The sequence below is a fragment of the Etheostoma spectabile genome, chromosome 7 (genome assembly GCF_008692095.1).
Source record: "Etheostoma spectabile isolate EspeVRDwgs_2016 chromosome 7, UIUC_Espe_1.0, whole genome shotgun sequence".
NCBI classification, from domain to species: Eukaryota; Metazoa; Chordata; class Actinopteri; order Perciformes; family Percidae; genus Etheostoma; species Etheostoma spectabile.
In genome coordinates, this window is record NC_045739.1 from 9,834,654 (window position 1) to 9,848,191 (window position 13,538).

The following is a 13,538-nucleotide window of genomic DNA, read 5'->3' on the forward strand; positions in this document are numbered from 1 at the left end:
CTTTTCTGTGACTCGTTGGCAATTGTGTATTTCGACAATATTTGACTATCGATCTGTTAAAATGTGTGTCAGTCACAATGTGTAGCTTAGTAGGTGGCTATGATGAAGTAGTAAGTAGGCATTTGTCGGTAGATGCGACCAAAGAAACGTGATAACTAACATCGGGTATTTCATAAACTAGAGCAAGGTAACCAGTTGTTGTAGATGAGCTCACAACGTGTTACCCGTTGGTGACGTAGTTGATAAATAGGTAACGGAAGAGATTTCTACGCCTATGATAGCTCACTGTAAACTGCGGCTGCGTGAGATATTGCCACATCGCACACTCGACCCAAAGTTATATTGTTTCTAGACTTATTTTTTTGTAGTGGCTGTGATTGGGGGCTTACTTACAAACATTTCGCGCCAGTAGATTTGGGAAACGATTTGAAAATCGCCAGGGATATGTTTTGTGTGTGTGACAAATCTGGTGCCACAGGCAGCCCAGCGGCACCTGTTAGGTACACACACTACGGACACCCTTTTCTTTCTTTAACTGTCTATGACGGTAACCAGTTGTTGTGGAAACCAGTAGGGGTATAACACCGTATACTTAGCATTGCTGGTAAACGTTACGTTAGCCTGATACTTTCTGAACCGAAAGCATGGGTAGCATCATTATCGTTAACTGCATACTGTTTGGCTTTTTTATTGAACATGTAGCTTAGCTACATATTTAACTAGTGTGTATAATTAGCAGTTACCTTATTAGCGCATACTACAGTATTGGAGCTATGGAAACGGCAGGCTGCTCCTCAGAGCACCTGTCCTCAGTCACTGGTTTTAATAGCTAGCTAACTAACTTTTTGAACAAAATTCAGTGATTCTTTGATGTATTCACTGAACAGACAGTTTAAACTTAATATTCCCATCCAAGTTAACCCCAGTAAGACAGAAAACAACCGTACCTCACAAACGTGAGTATGGTTATTTATTTAAGAACAAAGATTGTTCAAAGTTGGCTAACCTAGCTGACGTTAGCCCTGAAACAGCGCGGTTGGAGTTAGCCAGGGATCCTGTGCTCATTAAGTACTTTACCGGAAGAATAACTAAAACAGGAACTCACTCGAAGTAAGCGGGACTTGTCGACGATATGTCAGAATGGGAAACGTTTATTCCAGGTCACTGTAAAGTTACAAAACTTCAGCTAAATCTTAAGGAGTTTACGTAATTCCCACAGAAGACTTTGCAATCGCTGTAAAATTCAAATATGGCGCCCAACGCCATTTTTTTTCTTTATCACTTACCTGTGCTGACATACCTGAGTGCTTCCACTGGTGTTAATAAGCTGTACTGCAACCTTGTGCTCAAAAATCACTGTTGCTGCAATACGACAAAAAGTCTTGGAAATACAATTAGAATTTTCGTTTTATACATTACAAAATTAAAACCATATATTTGTAAAACAAATCCGTAAACTCTTTGAAGACTTGTATGAATACCAAAATACTAACTGTCAGGCTGTTTCATAAAGATGTATAGTTATCTTCAAAGGTGATTAACTCTTCCAAAAATAAAGATTGTTTAATTATCTAAAGTGCATTTAGCTTCCACCTTGTTCTTTGTTCAACACTATACATAGCATCATTGAGAGACAGCTCATCAATGAAAATTGGGCTACTTTGAAACACGATTATTCTTCACTGAAAATTTATTTCAACATGTTTCCTCTTTATTCCAACACTTTTTAGCCTCCTACCTACCCAAGCCCAGCTCCCAAGAGTATGAGTTTGTATACATCGATGCTAAGGGGGAAGTGTTCTCCCGCAGCTCCAAATTCACTTTCTGCGCTCCAAAGCCACTTGAGGATCTGGTGACCCTTGAGGAGGAGCCCCATGGAGAGGAAGGAGGCACAGACATGTTGCTGGTAGTGCCCAGGGCTGAACTGCTGCAGGTAAGCACAGCAAATGCCAAATAGATTTACTAGACAAGGTATTGAAGGAGAGTTTTCAGTTTTCCAAAATGAATGATTAAACAAATGCTGGGAAATCAATACTGTTGTTTACTGCTGGCACACAAAGACTAGAGCACTAATATGTTCCCCATCCACTGCACCGCTTCCTCCTGTATCTTGTCAGAGTCGACTGCAGGAATGTCTGCAAGAGCGTGCAGAGTTGCTCCAGGCGCAGGAGGCGGCAAACAAGCAGAGGGAGAAAGAGAAGGAGGAGTACAAGAGGGCAAGGGAGGCCTGGGACAGACGACACAAAGGGTTAGAAAGTGATATCGCCAACCTGCAGGAAGAGCTGAAGCAGAGTCGAGAGAAGGTCAAGGAGATGGAGATGGAGCAGAAGGTGGTGTATAGAGCTTAACAAATGACGGGCAATTTATTTGACTAGGACCAATTTGCCCCTTACAATTTCCATACTTAGTTTCTGTATCTCCGGCCTCATTCTCTGATGAAAAGCACATCTCTTCTCAAACAATGCTCTAATATAAAATTCTACAGTTATTCATTAAAATGTCTTGGTTTTTATATTAAAATGCTAAACGTGAAATATATATATTTTTTATGGATAGCCTAGTCTATGCCATGATAAATTAAAATTCCTCATAAAAATTAAAATGCCTTTGGTCTGTTAGGAGAAACAGGCTTTTGGAGAATCACTAGCCCAGGAGAAACGTGATTTATTGGATTCAAGGGAGGCGAGCAAAATGCGAATCAAAGAGCTGGAGGACGATATCAAAACCCTGACTCAGACAACTGTAGAGAGAGAGACAGAGTTGGAAAGGTGTGACATTTTCTTTCTTTTTTTCGCTTTGTCTCTTCTCCTTTTTTGAGTTTTATGTGTGTCTCATGAATACTTTTGATCATCAGTAACTAAATCTGTGTGTGTGCAGGATGAAGGAGAGAGCAAAGAGAGCAGGAGCTCAGAGAAAAGAAGAGGAGTGTGAGAGAAAGAGCCTGCAGGTAGTTATAATTCAGAACATGCTGTATATCATTATGAAACTTGTGTCTCTGTTGTTCCACATCTCACCTTTCATCATGTCTTTCTTTTAGACCAAGCTGGAACAGACAGAAAGTGAACTCCGAAGTCTGTGTAAGGAGTTCCAAGTCCTGAGGAATTCGTTGGCCCAGAGAGACACAAGTGTCCTGCAGCTTCAAAACAGCATCACCACCCTCACCCAGAAACTCACCACTGCCCACAGGAAAGAGGTCAAACAAAGATTACTTGCGTTTAATTCAGCACCTTCTATCAATGGAGAAGTATTTGCACCTGACACCAGAATTTATCTGGGGCAAACAAATGATCTCAATTACTGGAGATCCGATGTTGTTTTCTATTATACCTTTTCTTTGTGATTTAATCTTACATATGGATGTAGTTTTTCATAAATATGCTTAGCTTTAAATAAGAGTTATATGTCAGCACATCCTAAAACTTTGCATTGCAAATTCATTATTAGTTATTAGACTGGCATTCTATGGGAATCACCTACAGTTACATAAATGTAGCCAGTACACACTTTCATGTCCATTCATGGCCAGGCAGAGAACGAGGCCACACTGAAGGAGATGCGAAGCCTGCGGGAGCATCTGAACGCGAGCGAGCGTGCTGCAGAGGGCTTGAAGAGTGATCTAAGTGCCATGGTGGTCCAGAGGGATCACGGGCAGAGCGATTTGCATCAAGCTCGTCTGCAGGCTGCCCAGCTCACCCTTCAGCTTGCAGATTCCAGTCTGGCCCAGAGAGAGGGAAGAGCCCGCTGGGCCCAGGAGAGACAGAATCTGCAGCACAGTGCTGAGGTACTGTATCCCTGCAGAACATCCAACCTGAAGTGCAGAATATAAGACATTTGTACTGAGTTTTGAATATGTTTTTTCGACAAGTCCCATTACTGTCCAAATATCTTAACATAATATTACTGTCCTGATGTTTCAAAACAGCATCTGACGGCTTCAGGATGAAATGTTCCCATAGCTCTCCTAAGTGGCAAACATTGTTTATCCTATTGTGCACTGCAGCTGTAAAGTCGAGTCAAGTTTTTACACATTATGTGTGTCACCCTGACAGAAGGACCACGAGCGTCTGGAGAAAGTCAACACAGAGATGCAGAGGATGGAGGAGAGGCTGCAAGAAGAGAGAATGGAGAGAGTGAAGCTGGAGGTCGAGCTTGGGAGAGAAAAGGATTGCAACCGGGTGAGAAAGAATACTAAGAGCTTACTGCATTCAGTGTTTGTTATTAAAGGGTCATTATGTTCACCCCAGTGTGTTTGTAGTAAATAAAACTACATTTACCATACAGAAATGACAGGAGCATTCAAATTCTCATCTAACTCCAAGCAAGAAAGCATACTACACAGCATACTACACAGCTGTCATTCTGAAATCATAGTATCTGTTATATTGTTCTGACAAATTCTGTCATCCTCTCATATCTGGCCTACAGGTTCAGCTGAGTGAAACCCGCAGGGAGCTCCAGGAGTTGAAGGCCAGCCTGAGGGTTGCCCAAAAAGAGAAGGAGCAGATGCTTGCAGAGAAACGGGTCAGAAACACAGTTGGCTTAGTCACATGGGACAACTGGAATTTATGCTGACAGAAAATTTGTCCAAAATGTGGGAAACTATACTGATTTGGGATTGTATATTAATGTGTAAACACTGCATACATTGTGTCATGGGTACTGACTTTGTGCCCTGTTTATTATCAGCTGATCTCAAGGCTAATGAATGGCTTGTATGGAATAACAAGTAATTTGCATCAGTTTTATTCTAATAAGGTCACAACTGCAGTACTTTAGTTGTTATCATCTTTAAATTTAGTACAAAGCCAAGCTTGAGTACACAATATACAGGGATTGTGAATGTCCCATGTGTTAGGAATCCTAACACATCCAGATTGTTTAGTCTGTTGTTGTCTTCTTAGTTGTTATTGTACAATATAAATTGTTTATAGTGCAATATAAATCAGTAGATTTCAGGGCAGTCAGTGCTGCCGCTGTTAAAGTGCTTGCAGAGTTTTTGTTGGCTAACCACCATCACATTCATTCGCTACTGGCAGAGTAGATAGTCAATGTTTTTAAAATCAGTGTCCAGCTTAATTTTAACATCCGCTATATGGGAGCATAGGAGCCAATCTGTGGCACATCATAAATCAAACACGTTTATTGAACAGTGATAATGATGTTTATATAATAGCAAGTGTTGTGTTTGTGTATTTGTAACCATTTTATGTGGGTTTGGCTTAAAGAAGTTGGACATCATGAGGGTTATGAGGGTGATGGCTGTTATAGCCATGATGAAAGATCTGCACTGGTGTGTGATATGATGACTGTATTTTCCACCACAGGAGTTGATGGAATACATCTGTCAGCTGGAGCAGAAGCTGGGAACAGTGGCCAGTGCCGAGTGGAGCGCTGCCCCGATTGCCTCAACAGGTGAATGGAGCCACACATTAATCTACTGTGTGCCCTGCAGATGTGAACAGTAAAAATGTTAACTATCATTCAACAGCAACACTAAATATTGCTCAGAATGGTGTGTCATGGAGGCTACAGGAGCAGTGCTCTGAGGAAAAGTGACCCCTTTTGCAATTGTTTCTATCTGACAGGGCGGCCTGGCAGCACATTATCTGACTCTGAGGACGAGAACCCAGAGGCTTTGCAGCCCCTCCGTCCCCCAAGATCTCTGGGACACTACAGCCTGTGTGAGCCGGGCCAGCTGGACTCTTTGCTCCTTGCCACCCCTCCTTCCTCCCCCAGGGAAGTGGAGAGGAGCGCAGTAGTCATCAACCAACCAGCCCCGCTCTCATTGCCACACCAGGCCGACGCTGACACTCTGGCGCACAGCTCTGATTCGGTGAGACACGCTTTCTGAGCCATTCAGCGTCACCATAGTCTAATTGCATGTGATACGGAAAACGAGCTATGTCGTTCATGCTGATAGCCATGTACACCACTTAAACATGGACAGTGGATCGTTTGATACAGACATTATCTCCAAGAAGTAATTAGGCCGATAGTCTGCAAGTTGTTAGACTGTAATAGCCTCTCTCTCTCTCTCTCTCTCTCTCTCTCTCTCTCTCTCTCTCTCTCTCTCTCTCTCTCTCTCTCTCTCTCTCTCTCTCTCTCTCTCTCTCTCTCTCTCTCTGTGTGTGTGTCTTTCTGGTGTAAAGGAGGAGGAATCTGATATACTTCAGTGTGCAAGACCCAGCTCTGGAGAGGAAACAGCACTTTTGCTGCCTGAGCAGGCTGACACTGTTCTCAGGTACAACTTTCCCCTCAAACTCATATTCATAAAATATTTCCACACACAATGGCCCCTTCCTGCCCCCTTACTTCCGGCGCCTATGCTTGAACCACACCCATATTCGAACTCTGCCTTTATTTTTAACTACCCATCTGTCTGTAAAGTTGTGACTGCATCTTGCACAGTTGTGACACTGTCATGGTGACAGACAGACAGACAGAGAGACATATAAACACCTCCCAAAATACTCAAAGCCTCTGTGGTAGTTTCTGTTACAATAGGTTAGACTAGCAAGGTGAAAACGGTACCAGCGTTACTGTCACAGCTGGTAACAAACCAAACACAGTTAAAGATTTAAAATCCAAACATGGAGCTTTGCATTACTGGCTGCATATTAAAATGAATTTTTTTTTGAGGCCAAACAATTCAACTGTTTTTTTCCTGTCATGCTGGCTGGTTTTAAACAGCAATGTTTAATACTTTATGAGCCCATGGCTTGATTTGTGTGTACAAATCTCTTACTCTACAAAGCAATTATTGAACACAGCAGTCAGATAAATGCAGTGGAGGAAAAATCATATTTATTTCTTTAATATAATGAAGTTAAAGCCTAAAGTATCTTAAAAAGGAAGAATAAGGTACTTGTACTTGAACATAGTACTTGAGTACTACGTTTCTTTCTACCTCTGGTCTCACACAGAAATAGTTTCAGGCGTACACGATGAATTCAAAGCTTGACACATGCGACCAATTATTTATGGTGACGGGGTAAGTATGGCTGGAAGATAGAAGTTTTGAATATGTGGTCGTAAAAGAAGTTGAGTTCGGGTGAGGCAGGGGAGACTGTGTGAGACAGAGCTGGGGCGTGGGAGGGGCAAGATGGGAGGACAAGGGGACAGATAAGTTGACAGCAAGCTGTAGCAATGATTTACCTGAGGGGTGTACCGCAGTCACGGGCCAATTTTCAGCATCATTAAAGCCCTCTCTCTCCCACTCACCCGCTCCTTCAGTCTATCCTCCTCTTTCAACCAGAATGTGTGTTTCTTTCAGTTTTTCACACACGAACACTCTGCTTTGTCTCCTCCAGTGATCTGGCTGACACCTCGCTATGGTAACCAGTTGACATCCAGCCACGGCGAGCAATCTAAGCCGGGACAAAATTGGACTTTCTTGGAGTTAATGTAGTTCCACGTTGCTTCCACCAACAAGCACATATACAGCTCAGTCACTACACAGACAAAATGTTAATATGCAATTTACATTGTACTTACCATGAACCTTGGTTTTCCCCTCTTAGACTGTTGTGTTATTGCCCTCGCTGTTTTGTGTTTAGGAATGACATAATGCTTGTAGTGGCAGGTCAACTCTGTGTTTATGACTGACATAAGACTGTTGCACAGTTTGAAACAGCGTGCTTTTGGGCATGGGCTCTAGCGTTTGAGAGTTCACAGGCTGTAGCAGAATGATTTCTGTTGAATCATTGCTATGTCGAGAGCTTTACGATGGATGTTATGTCGTTTTTATGACATTTGTGATTAGGAGTCATGACAGGCACTGTAATTATGATGTTTTGTGAAGGCCCAGCTCCACTGGAAATCATGGCAAAACACTCTTCCAGCATTAAATTCTCCACAGCAGCTTTGAACGCTATTCACAACAGTATAAAGTAATGATACAGCCTCATGCTAGAATTGCAGTAATGTAGGTCTATGACATCATTTTTCTCCTCCATTTACTCATAACTAAGATTTGATATGCACTTTCCTGTATGCATTAGCAGTTGATTGTTGTCATTCAGATGCAGTTACGGAGATTTAGTGACGCAGTGGCGCTCTAATACGGACAAGCATTTGAAATGGGAAGCTTATTGAGCGGATTGTTTTAAAGTCTATTAAATAGATGCCAGATGCAACTTTCTACTTCAGTACCTTCATATCATCATTATTATAAAATTAATGCTCATAAGCTTTTCACTATAGATCAGCTGCAGTTTTTACTTGTAACGATCCTGGATTTAATAAAAATGAAAGGGTAATTTACTAGCTGGCCATTTGGGTATGTAGTGTTTGTTACAGTTTGTATTTTACAGAAATCTTTCTCACATTCATGCAGTTCTAAATTTGTGCCTAAAAAAAAAAAAACAAAAAAGAGTCAAAGAAAAGCATCTTTATAGATCCTGACATTATGAGATGGTGTTGGTATTTTCCTCTAGCCCGATGGCAATATACAGCCTAATAAAAAATAGCTGGTTACCTTTTAATCAATACCATTTGCATTTTTCATGATTTTCTATTTATAATTAACTTGAGTTATGCTGCAGCAAAATTCTATTCAGGTTTAGTTAGGGGTTTTCACACAACTGTCCGTGCAATGTGTGACAAGTTTTCCATGCTTGGCTAAGAAGATCAGAAACTTTGATGCTTGATTTTATCTGCTGTATTTGCACCCTATTTTTACTATCAAAGAGTTTTTAGATGAAAAGTTGATATATGGATACTTAAAATGTCAGCTGTGTCCTTTCATCATTATAATTATCTTTATTAATATCATTGTATGTTGTGTTTACGGATATTTAATCGTCACTTTTTTGTTTTCACATTCTGCTTTCAAATACTCATGTTTGACTCTATTAAGATTTGATATATGAGTTATGTTGTTGCAAGATATTGGTGCTAATGAAAGGGAATGATACCGGCATGTTGAGTTTAAGGTGAGAGAAATTGATTTTGAATGTTTTAACAGGAGGAACAGGATTGTGAAGGTAGTCATGAAAGGAGTGTCTGTCCATCCTCATGTTACTGGCTCCATGTTGATTCTCCTTAGTATAAAAGTGGGAATGTTTTGAGGCGCCTGGTATTCTTTCCCAGTAGAAAGCACACTACACTACAATACATGTATTCTCCATAGTCCTTGTTTGTGCTGTGATGTTTGTAATCTGACTTTATGTTTTAGGGAAGTTATTCTTTTGTTGTTCCACTGAGAGCTCCAGTACGAGTGCACCTCGTCGGGACACCGTCTCCAGTTGCAATAAAGCTCCAGTGGTTATGGTTTGTTTTGAAGTTTTGTGTGTGAAGGTTATCCCACATGTACACCACTGTGTATTTTCTCATCAGTCATATAAGGCTTTGGGTGGAGTTTGGCTATATAATAAAATGGTTTATGTATCTATTATTTGGTCTAATGTGTCTTTTTCTGGCCAGAGATCATAGCGATATTTTGCTTCTCACATGACATTTCACTGGTAATTAACTAGGCCATTTCTTTTCACACATCTGTATAACCTATATCCCCTTTTGGCTCATTGCCTGTTTCAAATACATTTCTCATTCTGGATTTTCTCTCCACTCACCTTTGGCTCTCCCGCACGCTCCCCTCAGGCCTGACCTCCCCATCATCTTCATCCTTGTGTTTCCCCACTCCTCCGGCAGTCTCTTGCCTCTTTCTTTTAAGCTTCCATCTACCACACTCCCTCCATCTTAAGTCTGGGGTGACGGTAGCTAATTATAAAATCAATGATGCCGTGCTGCCTAGTTTACAGCCCCCTCTAAAACCTTAACTGGGAAATCACTGTGGGATTGATGACTCCCTCACTCTTTATCTCTTTTAATTAGAAATGTAAAAGATATGAAGACCCAGAGGCCAGAACACATCTCCTAGTTTTTATGACCCCGACGTTCGCCTTCCCCAGCTCTCACTCCCCTTCCTCAAATCACCCCTTTCCTTACCTGGCCTTGTTTATTTCCTCTTCCTCCCTTTCTGCAGGCACACCCTCCATTCTCACACTTGTCACAGATACTTTCTGCATACCCTTTCTTTAAGATCCCCCACCTGCCTCTCTGCTCGCACAGTGGAAGGCGTTACATTTATGGTCTTTGCATTTGAAAACGTTTTTCACATTCCCCTCTCCACTCCTCCCTTGACTGATTCCCGACCTTTCATTTACTGCATAATGTAACAAATGACGAACATGTCCTTTCTGTCTGTTCTGACCCAAGCAGGAGACATACTGTAAATGATGTGCTGTTTCACAGTGTGACCCCGCTTCCACCTCCATGCATCTCGCACATGACATATGCGCCTCTCTGTCTTGTATATAGCTTTAGGGTCACACAGAAAGACCCCACAGTTTTTTTTCGATCACAAGCACCTTGACTGCCTTTATCACACCCTGAGTTCAGGCCCTTCCTCCCTAACTGCTGCCAGGAGCACTTGGGTTCAGTGAGCTTTATCCTCCCGATCACTCTTTGAGGAGCCAGCTTCTCCTGCTCCATTATCTCTCCTGTGTGTTGACTCAGGTACCACTGCAGTTAGCTTGTGTTCAGAGCAAACTCAGCAAATGTGCTCTCTCTGTGTTTTAAATATTCAAATCAATGTCTTTGGTATGCTACACTCATGACCTATCTTTACGGATGCTTTGCTATTTTTTTATGAATAATTGATGTCCTGAGGCTGCAAGAATATTACAAGGGAGATTTTACCCTTTATAGGTTCATTGTACAGTTCTTTTCCCAGGGGCTGTTCTCTTCCCATTTCCATCCTTTTTTTTCCATTTCCAGTGAAAAAGCCTTCCTACCTCTAGTAATTAGTTAATCCAGCATCACTGATGTGGAAGGATGAGTATATAGAAATCTTGCCTGGCTCCTTTAAACTCCCCCAAGCACACCCTAACCCTCTCAAGGGTTCCCATGGTAACACCTTGCAGGGGCTCAGTATATGAGACCATTTGATTGTTCCTTGTAAAATAGTGTATAAGGTATGGACCTTATTTTAATTCCAGTCTGGCATTATTGATCTGTCTTTAATGATAGTTAATTAAAGCAATCATATAATTGATAGAATCTCATCTCTGTTTATCACCCTCCTCTGATTCTCTCTCTCGCTCTCTATTAATAAAATCAAGGTGAGGCATTAGTATCCCACACTGGTACGCCGAAAAAAGAGAGATGTTTACTATCTCAGGATGTCAAGAGAGCTGGTCTTATCAGTCACAGTGACTCAAAGTAATACATCTGTGACAATAAATTACTCTTGATTTGTTGTGACACTTGTAAGTAATCTGAAATGTGTTTAAAAGGTTTTCCTTGTTTTATTTATTTGCTTGTTTCAAAAGTGTTTTTTAAAATATTCTGACAAATGTGTTGACTTTAAGTTGAGTTTTTTTTTTTTTTACATTTCACAGGTTATTACAGAACTAGACTCAGTTTTGGATCCAAGATGCTCCCTTTTACAAGATCAAATATCGCATGAGTCCAATAAAATCATGTTGGACCATGTTCTGATTGTTTAGCTGGAAGCATCATTTTTGTTTTCTTTGGCAATATGAACACGATTCATATCTGAATTATTTTCGTTTTCAATCTGCCAGATTTCTTTTTGATTAATAGTTTATGAAACATAAAAATCAGGGGAAAGTGCCCATTAAAACTTTGCAGAGCAGCAGGAGATGTCTTCAAATGTCTTGTTTTGTCCAACCAAAAGTCAAATAACATAGATATAATTAATATACAATGACATGGAAAGCAGAATGTCTTGTTGTTTCATTTGGGGTGTACATCTCTCTAATGTGCACTCTTTTTTTCTGTGCATGTTCACCTTTCAAAAAAACAATAAATAAATCCTAACAGATACATTTACTTTTAAACTTCTAAAGCACTCTATCTTTGAGACAAGACTTAAGGACTTTATGCTACCTCCAACTGCACTGTGAACAAATCTTAGGAACAGACCTTTATCTGATGTCCTTGTTCAGCAGGAGACTGTGATTTATTGGCCTCTGCACCCGCAGCTCTCCATGACCTAGCGGACCTTGTTCTTATCCTCCATGCAGCAGTGTTCACCCTACAGTCATGGTGCAAGAGCTCCCTCTACTGATACATTTGGTAATGCATGGTTATATCCACTCAAAGCTACTACTTTATAGGGGTAAACTGATTATCAATTGATCATTTTGCATGAGGAAGGAAAATTAAATTAACAAGTCCAATAATCTCACAAAAGTAGTTTATTGTGCCTCTTACTGTTTATATGGCTTTTCTTTGTATGACAAGAGTTGACATAAACAGACGGTAGACAACACCTTGGCCATGTTGAAAAACAAAAACCTAATCTCAATGTTCTGCCTGCATTACCATCACTGACATCATGACAAGCCAGCAGAGAGAGAAGGGATGAGGTCATCACACGGATGTTGTGTGACAGCACCGTGCTGAGAACATTAACCCAACGCTCCACACACACCACACACCACACAACACACCACCACACACACACACACACACACCACACACACACACACACCACACACACAACACACACACACACACACACACCCACACACACACACACACACCACACACACACACACACACACACACACACACACACAACACACACACACACATTCAGAAAAGTGGGACCTCTCACCGCTACAGAAATAATGTTCATATTGCTTCAAAGAGAGACAGAAAAAACATTTGTACTGTATTTCAGCCGCGCTCTCCCAGCTGATCGCCTATACTGAGACATTTTGGCAATAAAGAAATGATACATGAGAACACATAATCCTCCACAACTCATTTAAAGGGAAGTGAGGATACACACAAGAAGGCAAAATGATATAATGGCTTTTGGGATGAGAAGGCGGTTTGATGCATGGATGCCAGTGCGAGCACAGGCGGGGCAGTGTTGGTGACAAGGATACATTTGTCCCCTTCTGAAAGAGTCAGACTGGCATCCATGTTTTTTCTCAGACTTTTCGCCTTCTGTGTACATGTAGAGGGGTTGAGCTGATCAAAACAGAGTCAAGAATACACACATAAATATTGCCTGTTTCTAGCATGCCAGACAGCAGCTAGGGTTTGGTCCTTACTGAAAAGCCCTGAGTCTGATTCCAAAATGTCTTCCATAAAGTTTCCTGCTTTCAACTTGCATATGTCTTTGATTGTTGTGTTGAAGCATGATGTTGCTACTGTGTGTGGATATTTTTCATCCATGCTGAAAGTGTGCATTCGTCTACTGACATCATCAGGGAGTGCTCTAAGGTTGATTGCATTCTATATGTTTATGTTATCATCAGTTTTGGACATGCTGGATGAGATATAAGCTCGCAGACAGTAACTCTACTCTCAGCGGACGAGATGTGCCTTGCTTAAATAGAGGATCACAAAAGTGCTACATATACGGTCAAGTGTAAATCTCTGTCCGGGCAGGCTGTCGATGCCAGGTTGGCACGTCTGCTACAGCTGAGGGTAGAGGGCATGGAGTGTGTGTGTATACGTCTGTTTGTTTGTGTGTGTGTGTGTGTGTGTGTGTGTGT

The 13,538-nt window shown here is 41.3% G+C and overlaps 2 protein-coding genes across 4 annotated transcripts in view; one reads left to right on the forward strand and one right to left on the reverse strand.

The window, feature by feature from the left end:
- The window catches only part of calcoco1a (calcium binding and coiled-coil domain 1a), a 14,243-nt gene extending 6,783 nt beyond the window's left edge, over positions 1-7,460 (forward strand). Inside the window, exons 4-15 of the mRNA XM_032521104.1 lie at positions 1,731-1,933; positions 2,118-2,330; positions 2,620-2,768; positions 2,878-2,947; positions 3,038-3,193; positions 3,527-3,781; positions 4,050-4,175; positions 4,426-4,521; positions 5,325-5,412; positions 5,586-5,833; positions 6,150-6,241; positions 7,311-7,460. Of these exons, the coding sequence (XP_032376995.1) occupies positions 1,731-1,933; positions 2,118-2,330; positions 2,620-2,768; positions 2,878-2,947; positions 3,038-3,193; positions 3,527-3,781; positions 4,050-4,175; positions 4,426-4,521; positions 5,325-5,412; positions 5,586-5,833; positions 6,150-6,241; positions 7,311-7,338 (1,724 nt within the window). The 3' untranslated portion in view covers positions 7,339-7,460. The remainder of the gene's footprint in view (positions 1-1,730; positions 1,934-2,117; positions 2,331-2,619; positions 2,769-2,877; positions 2,948-3,037; positions 3,194-3,526; positions 3,782-4,049; positions 4,176-4,425; positions 4,522-5,324; positions 5,413-5,585; positions 5,834-6,149; positions 6,242-7,310) is intronic.
- Positions 7,461-12,689: 5,229 nt separating this feature from the next.
- The window catches only part of rarga (retinoic acid receptor gamma a), a 42,780-nt gene continuing 41,931 nt past the window's right edge, over positions 12,690-13,538 (reverse strand). For all 3 annotated transcript variants that reach the window (XM_032521106.1, XM_032521107.1, XM_032521108.1), the window contains one exon: positions 12,690-13,538. This exon is cut by the window's right edge and continues 1,428 nt beyond it. The gene's annotated coding sequence lies outside the window, so the exon portion shown is untranslated.